At 55.8% G+C, this 16,786-nt stretch overlaps 3 protein-coding genes across 3 annotated transcripts; 1 reads left to right on the top strand and 2 right to left on the bottom strand.

Annotated features, from left to right (window-relative positions):
- Positions 1–239: 239 nt before the first annotated feature.
- CCM_09211 (uncharacterized protein) lies at positions 240–3,777 on the top strand (the record flags this gene model as incomplete). The annotated part of the gene is made up of 9 exons (XM_006674345.1): positions 240–248; positions 735–848; positions 1,337–1,519; positions 1,848–1,989; positions 2,065–2,077; positions 2,444–2,604; positions 2,676–3,395; positions 3,447–3,611; positions 3,680–3,777. 9 exons carry the CDS (start codon positions 240–242, stop codon positions 3,775–3,777), a joined length of 1,605 nt encoding a protein of 534 aa, XP_006674408.1.
- A 1,191-nt stretch (positions 3,778–4,968) lies between these two features.
- On the bottom strand, positions 4,969–9,296 carry CCM_09210 (TBC domain protein, putative; the record flags this gene model as incomplete). The annotated part of the gene is made up of 4 exons (XM_006674344.1): positions 4,969–6,541; positions 6,633–8,353; positions 8,430–8,621; positions 9,123–9,296. The coding sequence occupies 4 exons, from the start codon at positions 9,294–9,296 to the stop codon at positions 4,969–4,971; spliced, it is 3,660 nt and encodes a 1,219-aa protein (XP_006674407.1).
- Positions 9,297–13,798: 4,502 nt separating this feature from the next.
- Positions 13,799–16,733, bottom strand: CCM_09209 (DIL and ankyrin domain containing protein; the record flags this gene model as incomplete). Its single annotated transcript, XM_006674343.1, has 5 exons — positions 13,799–15,352; positions 15,414–15,815; positions 15,865–16,244; positions 16,327–16,513; positions 16,632–16,733. 5 exons carry the CDS (start codon positions 16,731–16,733, stop codon positions 13,799–13,801), a joined length of 2,625 nt encoding a protein of 874 aa, XP_006674406.1.
- Positions 16,734–16,786: the final 53 nt, after the last annotated feature.

Below are 16,786 nucleotides of genomic sequence, written 5' to 3'. Positions count from 1 at the left end.
TACCTACCTAGGTATGGCTTGAAAACCTACCTAGGTAGGGAGTAATCTAAAAATCTAAAGCATTCGACCGACCTAGGCCTGGTCAAGACAGTTTTGCTGCTAAGAATAACTAGCGCCTCTGCCGTTGCTGCTACTGCTCTCACCACCAAACACAGTCTAACAGTAACAATTCATGCCTTGGCTGTTCGTCTGCCTTAGCGATTTGGCTACAACCCGGCGACCACTGACTGACAGCTGGCATGACTACTGTAGGTATTCACCCTTTGCCCCTCCTCCCTCTGTCTTCCTCGCTGGACTCCGTCATTCTCCCCTCCTTGTCCGCCTCCTCTTTCTTCCTTTTTCCCCTTCTCTTCTCTCCTCCTCCTTTGGTATCATCACCCATTCATCGTCGTCGTACCGATTTCCATCGTTTGCCATACTTCCCTCTGTCAATTCCATCCCCCTTCCCCTCCCCCCCTCCACTACACCCCCCTCCCCTCCCTTATTCCTTCTCCCCTTCTGCCCCTTCACACCCTTTTGTACACCCTCCCCTTGCCCTATTGGTTTTTTTTTCCTTTGGCGGGCCGTTATCCTCACCTCAAAGTCCCCCTCCCTCACACCATCTCACACCATCTCACCTTGCTACACCTGCCTTTGTTCCCGGTTCCTTTTTTCTTTTCTTTTTTTTTTCCCTTTTTCTTTTCAGGGACCAATTCCCAACGAGGCTGTGCTCCAGCAAAGACAGCGAGACACAGACAGGAAACAATAAAAACAACAGCCTCTTCGCCTGTGGCTCGTCTATCCGTCCGACTGTTTCTAGTATCCGCCAGCCGAAGCTTGATCACGCCTCTCTTTCCCGACTTATCCATGTCTGCAGTCTCTCTCTGTTAGCTCTTGGTCAACTAGGCAGCTTCCATCTTCTAGCCTGCCTCCGTCGTTCGTTTCCCCAATCATCACAACCACCATCTTGACGACAATCGCAACACGACATTCTTACTACGGCTCGTTCACCTTCAACGCCCTACTTCTTCTTTGTTCTGCTTGTTCTGCTCGGAGCACCACTTGGCTGTGTGTTTGCTCTACCGTGGTTCGGCTAGCTCGACACGCGTCCTTTGTCACCTTGCTCACCTACCGGAATATTGTCATCAATTGCCAATTTGTTTCGGCTCATCGTTTCAGTCGCTTTGCTCGCACCCATACGCATCTCTGGCAATTCGACTCCCTCGCCGCAACGCAATTAACTCGTCCGGTCACCGCATTCCTGGCTTTCCCTGCCGCCGACGTTCCCGCTGAGGCTGCCTCCCGTCATCTTCTCCGCCATACCTGGGCCTACCTCGCAAACTCTATTCTTGTTTAGGTCTGCACCTATCCCATCATCGTCCCCGCGCCTCCACTCGCGCCCACGCCGCCGGCCATCTCGCATTGTCGACCGATTTTGTCATTGGACTGTATCACCTTCATCCACCTCGATTCGTCTGTCTTCATCGCCGCCTTTACCACGCTTTCTCTCCACACCCTCTTCACGCCCTTCCACGCGTCTGTGCTGCGCTGCCAATTCTGCTACTCTGCTGCACCTCGACCACACACCCTTTGCCTCCACCTACCACGCTTCGTGTCCCTGTCGTGCTGTATCGCGACGCTCCCACGGACCTCTCACAGGCTTTGCACAATACTCATCTAAACAGCCTGCTCATCCACACCTCCACCGACCGTTTTGGAGCAATAGCCCGCATTTCTGACGGTTCCGAGTCAAGTCTACTTGCCTCCTCAGGAACCGTCTCTTGAACTGGCCTGTTCTTCTTCTTCGCCATTGTCCTCGAGTCCATCACACGCCATGCCGGAATGACCTTGAGATGCTCCATGCATAGAATTCTTACGCCCCTCTGGTCCATTTCCGCTTTCGTCTTGAGCTGGCCGCCACATCCAGCTTGCTCGCTCACTCAACCGCCCTGTGCATTGGCACGGCCAAACCAAACAAATCAAAGTTGATACTGATTGCTCACACGACTTGTATGCTTACCCTGTCAGCCTTTCTGCCATGCCCCAGTCTTTCTTCTCATCTCCATAGCTTGTATTCTATCTCAGTCTTTCTGCCTCTGTATTTGCTTACCATTTTCTGTACACGGCCGTTTTATCTATACCCTCCCTCTTTCGCCTGTCTTGCATGCTTCCTGTTTATTCTTCACCTGCCCTTTCGCTTGCCCTGCGTACCTCTTGCTCAATCTTCATCTGCTCCTTGCGCCCGCTCACTGACAGCATGCTGACGCTCCAGAAGCATCCAATACCGCCTTACGGCTATAAGGCTGTCCATGACCTGCCGACACCACCTTCGGCCATCAACTCTCCAATCACCAATTCGTCAAGCACTTACTCACTGCCCTGGCGAGAGCCTTTAGCTCCTTTGACCATGTCGGCACCTCATCGTGGCCTTCCGCTTCCCCCGGCCATGTCCATGACACCTCAGCAAGCCACAACTCCGCATCCGCCGGCCCTCCAACCTTCGCATCAACATTCGCACCAACCTCCACCTCCCGTTCACCATAGCCAACAACATCCCCTACCGCCGCAACCTGCGCCTTCTCATCATCAGCATCAGCCTCAGCACCATCATCGAGACTCCTGGGCGCCAGGCCCTGCTCCTGCTCCTGCTCCCGCGGCGCCTTTCCCGCCCCCTCCGCAGCATTGGTCTAATTCAGACGAGTCCATGCGAAATTGGCTTCTAGCTCGAACCGAAGAAGAGAAGACGAGACAGGAGGAGGAGAAAACGAGACAGGAGGGACTTCGTTTGGAACAACGCAAGATTGAGATGGACATGCTACGCTCTTCTCTCAGCGGGGGTATCCCCCCTCCCATGATCCCTCTCGTCTTTACTGGTATGGCCAGTGGCGGTATCCTACCGCAGACTGCCTTGGACTGGGCTCACCAGTTCATGGTTTCGCAACAACAGCAGTATCCACAGCTACCTCCTCCCCCGCCTCGGCCCCTGTCGCCCGAATCTCAACGTGAAGCTGCCGCCCAACCGCCTGCTCAATACCATCCGCCGCCCAACCTCCCACCACCACATGGGGGCGCATATGCTGCCTATGCAACCTCACCAACAAGGGCACGAGGGCAGACTGTCTCTACAGTGGCTCGGCCGGCCGCCGGTTCCAACATTTCGTCAGCCGGATCAAATACGCCTCAATCGGGAGGTCTCCAGCCAAGCACCTCGACACTAGGCCCATTTCAACCTCAACAGTCGAGCGGAGGGCAACCAACTCAGCATGACTCTACTCTCTACTTTCATCATTGGCTACCACCGGCAACACAGTCGGGTCAATCTTCTGGGGCATCAAACAGACCCAGCAGCCCAGCAGGCGAGTCACAGAAAAAGCGCAAAGCCGCGGCAGACCCGTCCCACCACAGCCGTACCAGCAGTACGCAACGTCCAAGATCCCCGCCAACCTTTGTTCCAACCGATTTTGCAGGAGCCCCGGGCCGCAAGTCCCACAAGCGGCACAAAAGCGATGTTTCCTGGCATCACGCCCCCCGGCATGCCATAGGTGCAAGCCACGACTCGAGGCATCGGGCTCGAACGCCGGCGCAGGATAACTCTTCGACCTCGTCTAAGGACCGAGAGGTGGCCGAAGGTAGTAAACCGAAATGATTCGTGTTTGCATAGACTAACCAGTGGAAGGATCTCGCCGTGATTCACAGTCAGAGACGTACGCACGTCCCCGCCAAGAAGATGAGGGACAGAACCGAGACCGCGAACGAGAACGAGAAGCTTCCGCCGCCCCTGGCGAAAGGGCCGCGTAGCACGTCCGATTATTGTCACATGTTTTGTTTTCAAGCATACACTATTTTTACACGACACGAATCTTATGAACAAGTCACGTCGACGAGAACGAATTTTCTTTGGCACTTGATGTCATTTCAGCATAGGCATGCGGGACATACAGTTGGACGCACATTTTATGCATATAATGCAATGTGCCTATACTCGAGATGCACTACTAGGTTGCATCTAGTTATGCAATTCGAAGCTCTCTTCACTTGGATTGAGTATTTTTGCTTGCGTCTTCTCTCTTCACATTTTGTCGTTATATGCTTTGATTTTCCTGAAATGTGGTCTAGTTTCTCTTCTACCGTGTGTGTACTGCCATTATCGAAGCAAACACCACAATTGTTTTATTCCTTTTCCGTTTGAGAAACGATGCCACGTCTTTTGTCACGACAGAACTGAATGTTGTTAGGACGATGCGAGAGCTGATTCACGAAGACACGCGCACCATGGCGTTCTGGGTGTGTATATAGAAAAAGTATATGAATTGATTCCGGTCATGGACAGATACACTTCGCGCCATTTATGCGAATACATTTACCAGGTTTTGGGTTATACAGAAATTCGCAATGATTTGCACAATGGTTCTTTAGACGTGGATTGTTTTGTATTTGTCCGTGTGGCCCCGTCCCAGTAGATTGGTAATATGAAAAGAAGTCTTGGTTTCGGATTTTCCCGATCCCGCAACGGCCCGATTGATGTTCCCCGTCGCTTTGTGTTGTTCCCGCATCACCCATCACTGCATGTACACCTTGACCGGCTCATAAAAAGTAGCTTGACTGTCTCAAGCAAAACGTAGAGAAGACATGATGGAAAAAAAATGCAATTTGTTCGCTAACGAAGAAGACGAAGGCGTAGGGGTATAAGAGAAATGAAGAGGGAGAAAAGAAAAAAAAACGACGATACAAAGGAAAGTAGAAATGCTTGGCTAATAAAATATCTAATTTCTTTGCCGTAGTTGGTGGGTGGGTGTAGAAGGAAGAAAAAAAAGACGGATAGAAAAAGGGTATCAATCATTACGATGAATGAAGAACAAAGGACGTGGGACATGAGGAAAAAGAAAACGGCGTTATGGGGTCGGGGGGTGTTTGCAACGAGACTAGATTTTTCCCCGTCAACAAAGGAAACCCCCAATGCGACAGAACAAAAACAACCAGAGGAGAAAATCATGAGCGTCTCTTAAGCTGCGTCTTCCACTCGGCCTTGGCCACCTTCATGAGCAAGTCCTCGTCCTTGATGGAAATCCACGACGTGAGGGCCTTCATGGCGTTTTCAAAGTCGGCGTCGAGGAGCACCTCGCGCAGGGCCTGCATGAGCGCCGCGCTCGTGGCATGCAGCACGTCGAGGCCGCTGCTCGGCGCTGTTTGCGTCGTTTCCTTGAGGGACGGGAGAGACACGACGCTGGCGACGCTTGGTTTCGGCTGCGGCGGCGGCGGCAGCTCGGTGCCGCCGCGGGCCGCGTCGCCCAGGAGCAGGAACACGTCCCAGACGCGCAGCTGGGCGGCAAACGGAATGGAGAGGTTAAATAGGGTCAGGTACCAGCGGGTGCCGTAGGCGGTGCCGTCGATGCCGAGGTCCTCCATCTTGCGCGCGACCTCGCGGGGCAGCCAGACCGTGGCCAGCTCGCGCAGGGCCGCCAGCAGGCCGTCGAAGCCGGGTTCGTAGAGGCGCTCGAGGCCGCGCAGGCGCCACATGCGGACGAGCATGACAAAGGACTTTTCCTCGTCAAAGTAGCAGAGTAGCGTGGCCGCCAGCGAGGCCATGCCTTGCACGTAGCCGGTGGTGGGGAAGTAAAGCGAGAGCGCGTGCAGCACACGGAAGAGCAGCCGCTGGCCACCGCGGTAGCGCCGCCGAAACATGACGTGGGAGGACACGGTCCGCGGCACGTCGAGGTCAATCTGGATGTCGTCGGCTGAGGCGCGGTCCTGTAGGCGGCGAAACGCGGCTGTGATGTCGGCTTCGGTGGCGGTGGCGTCGCCGGCAGGGTGCTCCCGGGCAGATGTGGCGAGAAAGGACCACCAGGCGGCGGCGCGCCACCGGTCGGGGATACCCTTCCAGGTGCGCTCAATGAGCTTGGGGTTGCGCGTGTCAAAGTCAAATGCCATGCCCTGGCCGTGGTCGTGTTCGTCGTGGTCTCCCGTGCCGTTGCTGTGGACGACGCGCGCCATGCGCCGCCATTTTTCGGAGCGCTCAATTTCTTTGCGCTTGAGCGCCTCGGAGATCTTTTCCACGCGCGCCTCCTCGACGCTGTCCTGCAGGTTCGGGGACACGGTCAGCATGTCGCCGGCCTCGTCCATCCAGCGCCGATTTCTATTCTGCGGGAGGAGGTTGCTGGCCTGGCGGAGGACGGAGCGCGAGGAGCGAAACGAGACTTGCGAGACTTGCGAGTGCTGAGTGTAGAGGGAGCGTGCCGAGGCCTTGCGGCCGGGCAGGCGCCCGCCGCCACCCTGCGCCGAGGCGAAGCCCATCGGGTCGCGCTTGGTGAGCACGTTGCGGCGCCGGGGCGACTGGTTGAGGGAGCGCACGTCGGATGGTGTGCCCACACGCGAGAGGCTGCGCGGGGTGCCGATGAAGCCGTAGCGGTCGACCATGGCGCTGTCGAGGTCGTCCCAGTCCTCGAGGCCGCCGGCCGGGTCGGCGAGTTCGTGGCGCACGGGGGCCGCGGCGTCGTGTTTAAGCTGCGACAAAGAGCTTGCGGAATTTGGAACGGAAGAGGCTGCTGCGGGAGAGTTTCCGTTTCTGGGGAGACGAGAGGAAAGGGTCAGTAGAGTCTCGGGCTGGAGAGAGAGCGGCGGCCGCAGCCGCTGTGGCAACGAAGGGAAGTTCATACGCAACGGACTCGTCGTCTTCGGTCAGGACCTCGGGGTGAGGCTCCAACCGGTCGCAGTACGAGTGTCGAGCGGATTCGCGCAGCGAGGCGGCGCGCTCGCCTGACGCGTATAGCTGGCGCACCTTTTGCGACTCCTGCTCCATGTCGGGTGTCATGGCGGGCAGGTCCGAGGCGGGCGACGCGACGGCGCAGCTAGTTCCTGACGAAGCAGGCCGCGGCACGGCTGCAACGACGGACGAGTGCTGGGTCGGCGTGGCGCTGCGGTCATCGTCGTCGGTGAGGGACAGGCGGTTCATGGCAGCGATGCTGTTAAGGTCAAACATCAGGCTGCCGCGCTTGGAAAAGTGCAGCGACGCGAGGAAGTCGTCGTCCAACAGGCTATCGGTGGGGATGGCGACGCCGATGGGAGAAAAATCGGCAGCGCGCTCGCGGTCAAGGTCAGGAGAGGGCGACGACATGGTGGCCGATCGGGAGGAGCTCCGCGCAGGGGGTACAGGTGGCTGACGTTTGGCGGAGGCTGGGGTTGCTGGGGTGCTGCCGGGGCCGGTGTGAGCCTGGGCGGCAGCAGCAGCAGCGTCGCCGGGAATACTCGTGTCACCAACAACAGTCGTCGAGCCGCCCCGCAGCTGGGAGACGCTGTGCCAACGTCGGAAAGCTTTCGTCGCGGAATCGTCGTCGTCGTGCGGCGGCGGCAGCGGCAGCGGCGTGTGGGCAACCGTGGCGCCGTCGTCGCGAGAGCCGCCCCAAAAGGACAGGCGTTGCAGGCCGTGTCGGCTGAGGAGCTTGCTGCGGCGGGACGTGGAGCGAACGGGCGATGGGGGCGGCGAGCTGGAGGTGGAAAGAAAGTCGGAGGCGGTGACGCTGGCGGCAGGTTGATGCTTGGAAGAGGGAGAAGAAGAAGAAGAGGAGGAGGAGGCGGCGACGGAAGAGGCGATGCGCAGGTCGAGGGGTGCAATAACTGTCAAAGGCGATCGCGTGGAGGCCCTAGCGGCTGCAGGGCTGCCAGTATTATTAGTGGGCGCACAGGCGCTCTTTTTAGCAGGCGCACCGGCGGTGCTGCACTCGCTAGGGGAGGGGATGGCCGCCCTAGCAGTGGCAGGCCGCACGCCGTTCAAACTCTGTGCGCGGCGGGTTCCGGAAAACGCAGTGCTGGGATTATTATTATTCCCAGCTGCCGGAGCCCATGTGGCGTGTTTGGACCACTGCTGCTGCTGCTGCTGCTTCTTGTCCCTGTCCACGAAGCAGTCATCCTGGTCCCTGAGCCCGACGACGTTGAGACGCTCCTCCTCCAGGATGGTGTCCTGCATGACGGCGCTGCCGTGGCCCGAGTCCCGCTTCCACTCGTCGAGCGGCAGCAGCGGCGGCGAGCGCAGGGCAGGGTGCTGCTCGGTCGGGGGCGCCACGACGGGCAGTAGCTGCAGCTGCAGGCGCGGCGGCGGTGCCACCACCACCACCGGCCCTGCTGATGGCGAGGAGGACGGGGGGCGCCGCCGTGAACGGACGTGGCCGCGGTGCCGGCCAGCGAGACACCCGACACGGACGCCGCGTACGAGCGCCCCGAGGACGACGTCGTCGTGGAGCTGGATGGCGAGCGTTGCAGCGGTTTGGGGCGGCAGACGGCGCGCGGCGTCGGCGTGACGGTCGTGGGCGGCGCCGCGGCGACCGTCTTGTCGTACCGGAGACCTACCACGGCTGGCCGGCTGGTGGCGCTCTTGACAGAGCTGAAGCGTGAGGGTGCTGTCATGATGGCGATGACTTCATGTGTGTGTGGCGTATTTCTTTCCGGCAGGGCTGTACGCCGGAGATCTGTGGAGGGGATGGCAGCGAGCTGTTCAAGTGATTTTCAGCAGGCTGATTCGGCACCGATTTGTGTGCGTGGGTGTCAAATTGGCGGCTTGAATCTGTTCCCAGGTTCCTCGTCGTCTTTTTAGCAGTGGCGCAAACGGCGTCAATGTCCGTTGATAGAGTGCTGAGCTTCCTGACAAATGTCTGAAAATCGTCAAGATGCTGAACGAGACGTGTAAGCCTATAGTAGACGATGTCGAGGCTCGATTTCCGTGTAAAACAGGTCCAGCAAACGAATCGGTTCCAAGGCTATACCTAAGGTTGGTCGAGCAAGCTAGCGGCGAGCGATGCAAGTTGACTGAGATGCGCGGGAAGCGGTCTGCCTTTTAATTCCTTCCTTTTCGGCCTCGTATATCCTGGATTCCGCTATACTGGTATGGCAGAGCTGTTGCGGTGAAGAAAACAGCTGGGAATCTTCTGTGGCAGGTATTATGTAGTATGGCAGGCTGCGTGCGTGGTGTGCGTGGTGTGGTGGGTGGCGATAGGTACGCAAACGGCGACAGGTTGTTGGTGTTGTAGTTTGCTCGAAGGGAACGACAAACGGCCAGATGGAGAGGGGGGGCAGCAAAAGTTAATGTATGGGGAGACTGACAAGGTCCTTGTGAGGTTTACAAGAAGAAAATGAGTAAAACGACTCACACACACATGGCACACACACATGGACTCACATATCACGACACTGACACCGTCTTTGCCTGGGTCCCGAAAGAGCGGCCACCAGCGCTGCCAGCAAAGAGACTGCTGGGGCCCTTGTTTAGGCTGCGAATTTTGGGGGGGGGGGGCCTTGCACACATGCCACAACATTTTTCCCGTCTCCATAGTCAGGTCTGTCGGCGGTCACTAGGGTGCATTGCTGCAGGATCGCATGTACAAGCGGTACCTCCGTTGACTTGATATTCCCAATTCTTTTTCTTTCTTTTTTTCTTCCCTAGTTCCTAGTTCTGGGCCTAGATTTCTTTCCCCCGTCCGCCCACCGTCGAATCAAGTGGTTGGCAAAAAAACAGTGGAGAAAGCTGACCCAGTTGCGCAAGGCCGGTGGAACGAGTTACAAGCGAGACGCCAGGGACTTTTCTTTGAGTGCCGAAATGTATGCCGAGTCAAGTACTCTGAGCCCCAAGTCCACCATTCTCTAACTCGCAGGTTTCATTTCTCTCATTCTTGTTCTCGTCGCTCATGGCTTTGAAATCCCTCTCCCAGCCCCCCTCCCGGCGTTAAACGTTACAGAATGCTCAACGCCTGTACATTGCGCAAAACCTCCGTGTTGCGCCAGGTTGTTCTCATCGTCATGGCACTCTGGCTTGTGCATCCTTGGGCCAGGATCTTCTCATCGCCCTGGCACCTTGGCTTGTGCATCGCTCGCACAAGACTCCAGACATGCGAAAATGGCGAGCGCCCGATTTTCTTCAGGAAAAAAGCCATTGCGCCGTATTGCCCGTGCTTATCAGGTCACTACTGCCTGTACAAATTACACTCGTTGGCTACCTCTTCTCCAAGCAACAAGGCCGCCACATGCCCTGACTAACAACTGTCCCGGCACCGGCCGCTAAAAGGGAAAGAAAAAAATCGAACCAGAACAACGCACAACGCATGATAGTTAGCTCACAAGCCAGCCAGAGAGCGGCCCAATGTATCTCTTGTACTTGCATGTACCCTACCAAACCAAGCCCACCATCGAACGGCTGCAGCTACCATCGGGACAGGGCGGTATTGATACCCGTTTTGCTGTTGACTGTGCAGAGAAAATATCAGTGGCTCTCCCCGCCACCAATCCACCCATCCATCCCATCCCTCTTCTGCGGTGTGTGTGTGTGTGTGCCGAACCACCAGCTCGGTGGGCTGCTTGTGACATGAACGGCTTATTCCAGGCCCTGTTCTTATTGAATACCTTGAGGGCAAGGACATCAATGAATTGCTGCAAGGCGCTCCCGTCAGGACCATTGCAACACACCGTATTGTGTGACACGCCGCAGCAAACTCCCCTTGGCAGAAAAACCACACAAGATTCGAGGCCGCCAGCGATGTAGTCATGTACATAACTTGCTGGCAAGATCCGATTAGCAGTCGGACCCTTGCCGACCCCTTCTGCATTGGGCAACACACTTCATGTCCAATCCCAGCATGACAAGTCTACCCGCTGCAGGTACCAGCGGCCGACTTGACTAGAGTCACCGCCGCCACCACACCGCTGCCCAAAGTGGCCCAAGGTACATTTATTTGTTGACCGCAACCCCTCCTTCTCTTTGGAGTCCCGAGGTAAAATGCCCTAGTTACTGAGGCCTTAATAACAAACCCTCCTTTATTACTAGCCAACAAACGTGGAGCTTGCCACGGGGCGCGACGAGGACGGTTGCTGCCAACACGGAGGGTTTGCGCCGGCGCGCCGGAGAACAGTAAAAAAACAGCGGGTTGTCGGAATCAAGCCCTGAGTGGTCCCTCGAAAGTGGGCGATGGGAAAAAGGAACAATATAGTCGGATAGTTAACGAATAATTTGTAAAGTGCGGATACACACATCTGGTCGATGCAATGTCGGATTTGGCGTGCAGATGGTACTGCCGAAATATTTGCTTTTTCATGTCACCTTGTCCGATCTCAGCGCTTTTAACACCTTTGGAAAAAGAGACGAAATCAGCAGTCTCGGAACCAAGCAACAACCACCACCACGACTTTCTTTGTACCGGCAGACGGGGGCCTCCCAGCGACTTGCGCTCGGCATCTTGGGTGATTGGTCGCACATGATTGACCCTGTGGTGGTGTGCTCATTTCTCATGCTTGAGTCATCTCGCTGCTGTGGCCAAGACTCGTTGGGTCCAAACAGAGCGATACGGCACACAAAGTTGTCCGCCAAAGAGGTATTATGAACCAGCGCAGAGCCCCAGTGTTGACGATGGGGAGACTTGTTCCCAACGTCTGGCCCATTGTTCCCTTTGGCTACCAAAAACAATCCGCAAAACATCAAAGGGTCCAGCTCAAGCGGTTACAGCACCGATCCCCTCCCAAAATGTCTCGTCTCGGGTACCGCTTCTCGCCCGTGTGGATAATCATCGCGCTCCCGCTGTGCGTCTGAGACAAGGCATGCGCCGAGACAAAAGATGAACGTTGCCATCTGCACATGAAGAAAGACAAAGAAAAAAACGTACACTGCATCCCACGATTTGTGACAGGAGTCCGGCGGGCATCTTTTTGCCAACCGCTGGGGTTCTGGGGGCCGTGGAGTTCCCGCTGTCGCTCGTGATGCCATGTTATGTTATGTACATACCCCGACCATGAAGTGATCCAGGTGACCCGGCGGCAGGCAATAAGCAACAATTAACGCTTACATAGCAATGTTCTAGACAACTCAAGAAGGAGACCTGACGACTCACTTCCCGCCTGATCCACAATATCCAACGCTGGTAAAAAAAAAACAGTTGCCAAGCACATTTTCTTCGTCAACTGATCAACAGCGTTTGCGCCTCAACAATTTTTATGCTCGGCAGCAGCGCCCTCCCAGATTTTCACTCGCTTTTTTTCTCCCCTCCTCGTGACGAAACAAAAAAATCAACCACGTAGCGCCATCTCTTACGCTTCACTAACAGGCTGGTTCTTCAATTACAAACTTGGCCGTTTGATCCCCCATGGGAAATCTGGACGTGGGGGCGGGGGTCAAAGGCTCCAGATAGGATACTACCCTGTACCGTAAATTGAAAAAAACCCTTTTTGCCTTCGTTGCGCCTGAAACGGGACCTCGCGCACTGATGTTGTTTTGGGAGAGCGGCCTCTTGTTCGTCGTTGGTTTCTTCTAAGGGTTCCTCTGTTGGCAAAATGTTTCGACCGCAACTGAGGCCTCCAGGGTTACTCCCATTGCTGGGTTGTCTTCTGCTGCAGGTCTCCCAGTGCCACGTTGGCGAGGTCTGACCGTTGTGCCAACACACTTCACACACCCACCACAAGGGGTTTTCCCTTCCCCAGGACCCCGAAACAATTATTCTCTTCATTGTTTTAAGATTTTTTATTTATTTCCCTCATGCAAGCACTTAAAGTCAAGGCTCCTCTTCCCGTGCCTTCCGCACGGGAGAAATGGGGAACCCTTCATGTCGCACCGTAGAACGCCCGTTTCGTCCAAGATTTGTTGATAAATGCCGCTCACACATGGGATCCCCCCTTTTTCCGTAACTAGTCGTTTTTGTTTGCCCATTTTTTTTCTTAGTTGGAAGTTCTGATTTCTCCTTTGAGCGAGAGTTGCCGTCCGGGGTTCTGGCTAACACCTCCAAAGCAACAAGGTGTACCTCGGCAGTACCGAGTCAAACTAGTTCGCGCCGGCCGGTTCTGGGTAGCTTGGCCTTGGTTTATCATCGAACGAGCGATTACCAACTTGATGATTTTCTCATCATTGTAACCCCCCACACCACCATCACGACACTTCACTGCCTATTCCAGCCTCGCCCCTGCCAAGGAACTAGACAGCGTTGGGACAGCGCGGCCTACATCCGGAGACGGAACAAGGCCTGGTCAGGAACGGGCAGCAAGTGTCCCCGTCCTCTGGTTAATAAAAACCACGTTTTTTTTTTCTTTTTCATTTCGCTCACGCCGCACCCTTTGCCAGGGTTCCCCGTCTAACTAGTTAGCCTGACAGGAATACAGCCGTGGACAAAAAAGTGCACACTGTTGTCATCATCCCAGCAGCTACTCCGAAGTAATAATAAGAGGCATTGTATTGTTTGGGAGCAAAGGGACTATCCGTCTCAGCTCACAGTTGCGCGGCACAGGCCCTTTCAATCTCCGTTAGTCGTGCGCGTGCCCGCCCGCGCCGTCGGCTCATGCCGAAACAACCCTCGCCCGGACGACAGTCTCATCTCGCATACGACGCTTTTTTTTCTTTCGCAAAAAGGACAATAATTTCAACAACCACCGCTGCTGTTGCAGAGCGCACTTCCTCTTCCAATAGGAGTTTCTCAGCAACTGCCGCTTCCTGCGTGCTGTCTGGTACGTCCGTGTTACGCTTTCGTGCGACAAAATCGTTCTTGGTCAGCTTTCCCCGTGCTCTTGTTTGTCTGTGCGTGGCGTTGATCGCGTAGGTGACGTTTTCTTTGTAAGGATCCCAGCCCAGCCCGGGCCGGGAATCGGCCATGTGTCAACAGCCGCGACCTGCGAGTCGAGTGCATACGTTTCATGTCAAGTGATGGACAAGGCCCGTGGTCCTGAAACCCGAGGCGCCTTCGCCCTTGTGTGCCCTGCAGGCCCATCTAATACACAAAACATCACCGATTTTATTTGGCGCCGTGTATCAATCATGTAATGTATTGTATCAATAGTCATTTTAATCACTCCCAGATGCATCCGCTTAAACCTCCTCATTCTCCCAGTCCTTCTCCGCAAACATGGGGTCCTTGCGTCCACCGCCGCCCGCCACCTCGAGCTTCTCCAGGAACTCGGGCGGCACCGTTGGAATGTACTTGCGTTCCCGCTCCCTGTTGACGCCGCCAAATCCCGCCCCGTACGAAATCAGCATGTCCGTCACCGAAGGCAGCGTAAACGGCAGCATCAGCGCGGGGTCCATCAGCAAGTTCGGTGGCGCCTCGTCGTCGTCCCAGTCGTCGGCGTCGGCATCGTAGCCCCCTCGTGCCGGCGTGCTCTGCGCGCTCGGGGGCGACGCGCCCAGTCCATTGCCGCCGCCATTCTTCTTGATTGGGGTCGAGGGCACACTCGTGTCGGGACCGCCTGTTTTGGGCAGTGGCGACGCGGCTCGGCTCCGCCGCCGGTCTCGTTTCAGCGCCGCCTCCTTTTGAATCTCCAACAGGTACTTGGTCGCGCTCTTGGGAAGTCGCTTCTCGCCCACTTCTGCGCGATAATGCGTCGCCGCATGAATTAGCTGCTGTGGTGTCAGTCGTTTAAGCTGCTGCAGAGTCCCCACGAGCGCCTCGAGGTCGTCCTCGACGAGCGACGAAAAGCACTGTAGCCACTGCAACAGCTGGATGACGGGTGCCAGATGACGCCTGCTTGCGTCTGCTGTAGTTTCTCCCGTCGACTTTGTCTCGCCGCCTTCGTAGTGCTCGGCTTGCCTGTTGTTGGTTCGAGCCCACTCTTCCAAAAGTGAAACATTCATGCGAATCTGCATAGCTTTGGTCCTCGCCAAGTATTTCCTATTTGACATGACGCGGTTGAACAGCTCGGCCCCGATCCAGTACAGTAGTTGCGAAATGATTTGTGTCGTAATCACCGAATGAATGTCGTACAAGTCCAGCACAAACACCGTCGAGGACAGTAGCGATGTCACGTTGCGCGGCGACGGTTTGGCTCTCTGCTTGGGCGACGGTGGTCTATACCGCTTTTCCAGTGGCTCCTCCTTGACTGTAATCTTTCGCTTAAATAGCTTCCACTCGTTTTGAAAGGTAATGTCCTCAAAGCCAGGGATCGTCTCGTGGTCCAACATGGCTGGGTCCAAAACCTTGTCTAGACGTCGCTCAGCATCGCGCACAATGAGAATGAAAATCTCGTTAATGAGCTCTGCCAGCTGTGTCTGGAATTCTGACGTTGCCTCGACTAGGCCTGCATCCTTTTTGAGGTAGTGTAGCAGTAATGTCGCATTAGAGATCCAGAAAGCTAGAATGGTCATGTCCCACTGGCATGCCTCGACCTTGTCGTTAATAAGGTCCATAGAGGAGACCAGTAATCGTTCCAAAAGCTCTGGACTAGCGTGATAGTGCGCATATCGCGCGCTGAGGAAAATCATATTTGCTGGAACCGGTTTTTGCGATGGCGACCGTTGCGGTGTCATCTTGGTAATAATAATGTCGAGTATGCGGTCGAGTTCGTGCTCCTGGAAAACAAACATTTGGTCATGTAAGCACCTTCCCCAGTCGAACTCTTGTTGCTCTTCTTCGAGTTCTTCCGCGGGCTGTCAACATCAGTCAGCCAGTGGTCAGAATGTTGATATGACCATGCCATTCGGTACGAACCTCGGGTTGGTCATCCATTCCTACGTTGCCCAGATCAACTTCCAGGTCGCGCGCACTTTCCATCATGAGACGGCGGCGCATCTCGTTCTCGGCCATCTCTTCTTCGAATCGATCTTGAGAGAATCCCGGGTTGTAAAAGTCGTCGCCCATTCCAGCGTTACCAATGTTGTAACCGTTGTCATGAAGGTAAAAGGACATGTCGCTGTCGGGAGGCACAAAGTCGAACGCGGTTCGGCCGGACGAGGTCTTCTGGTCCGAGGAGGCACCGTTGTCGAGAAGGAGTTTAGCGATATTCTTGTGGCGATTTGTCATTGCCCACATCAAGGCGCTCCATTGATTCTGGTCCTGCTTGTTGACATTAGCGCCTGCATCGATGAGGGCCTTGACCACTCCTTCGTGGCCCTGCCAACAGTTAGCGTGTGAGCAAATGCATGTTCTGAACATGGCATACAAAGCAGCTGGCATAGATGAGCGGCGGTGTCCCATCTTCATCTGAGGCGTTGACGTCGACGTATATTTTCGCTTTGCCTGCAAGCATTTTTGCAATCTTTTCTACGTCGCCATTGCTGGCAGCCATGTTGAGAGACTTTTGTAGCGTGTCCTTTTTCTCAGCTTCGGGTATCTTGTCGCTTTCGGCAATGGTGCTGTCGTCTTCGGCGCCGTGGCCTGCCTGCTGAGCAGCAGCCTGGGCTGCGAGCATCTCCATGAGTCGGGCGTCGCTGTCCTTGGGACCTTTTGGAACGTCGCCCTCGTAGTCGTTGTCGTTGAGAGAAAGGTTGGCAAAGTTGAGCGGCTTTGCTACGGCCGGTGTCGTCAGAAACTGACTTTCGCCTGGTGAATTGCGCGTGTCAGAGGTTTGGTCAGGGGCGGGGAAGGGACCAGCGGTGGGAGGCTGGGGCGGGAGACTACTCACCTTGCCAGCCATCGTATATTTCCGTCTCGGGGACGATGTATTCTGTAGGCGCATGCCGGCGGTCGTTGAGAGAAGTCGGCAGGTTGGTCGGCATGGGGCGAGGCGGGTACGGCTCGTCGTGGCCGACAGGCGACGTCGATTCCTCGGGATCCATGGCGCAGGAGAGGAAGGGAGGGGCAGCTCCGCACTGCCGGACACGTGCGAGGGCTATGCGGCGAAGAAAAGAGTCATGCGCGCCTAGTTTGAGTAAAAAGGCACAGGCGGTCAGTAGGTGAAGCGCCCGCAGAGGTCAACCAGGAAAGAACGCTGCCTGGTTCAGGTCGTGTGAGGATGGATGGAGATGCAAGGTTGAGGAGCCCGAGGTGGGCGGTACATGGTGTGGCGGGTCCAAGCCACATCATCGTCATCGTGCCAGAGCAGCGGGCGGTAGCCACAACCTGCGACGGGACATGTTCTATTG

The sequence above is a fragment of the Cordyceps militaris genome (assembly GCF_000225605.1).
Source record: "Cordyceps militaris CM01 unplaced genomic scaffold CCM_S00008, whole genome shotgun sequence".
NCBI lineage: Eukaryota > Fungi > Ascomycota > Sordariomycetes > Hypocreales > Cordycipitaceae > Cordyceps > Cordyceps militaris.
Note: the sequence above shows the minus strand (reverse complement) of the source record. Positions and strands in the feature narration are given on the sequence as shown.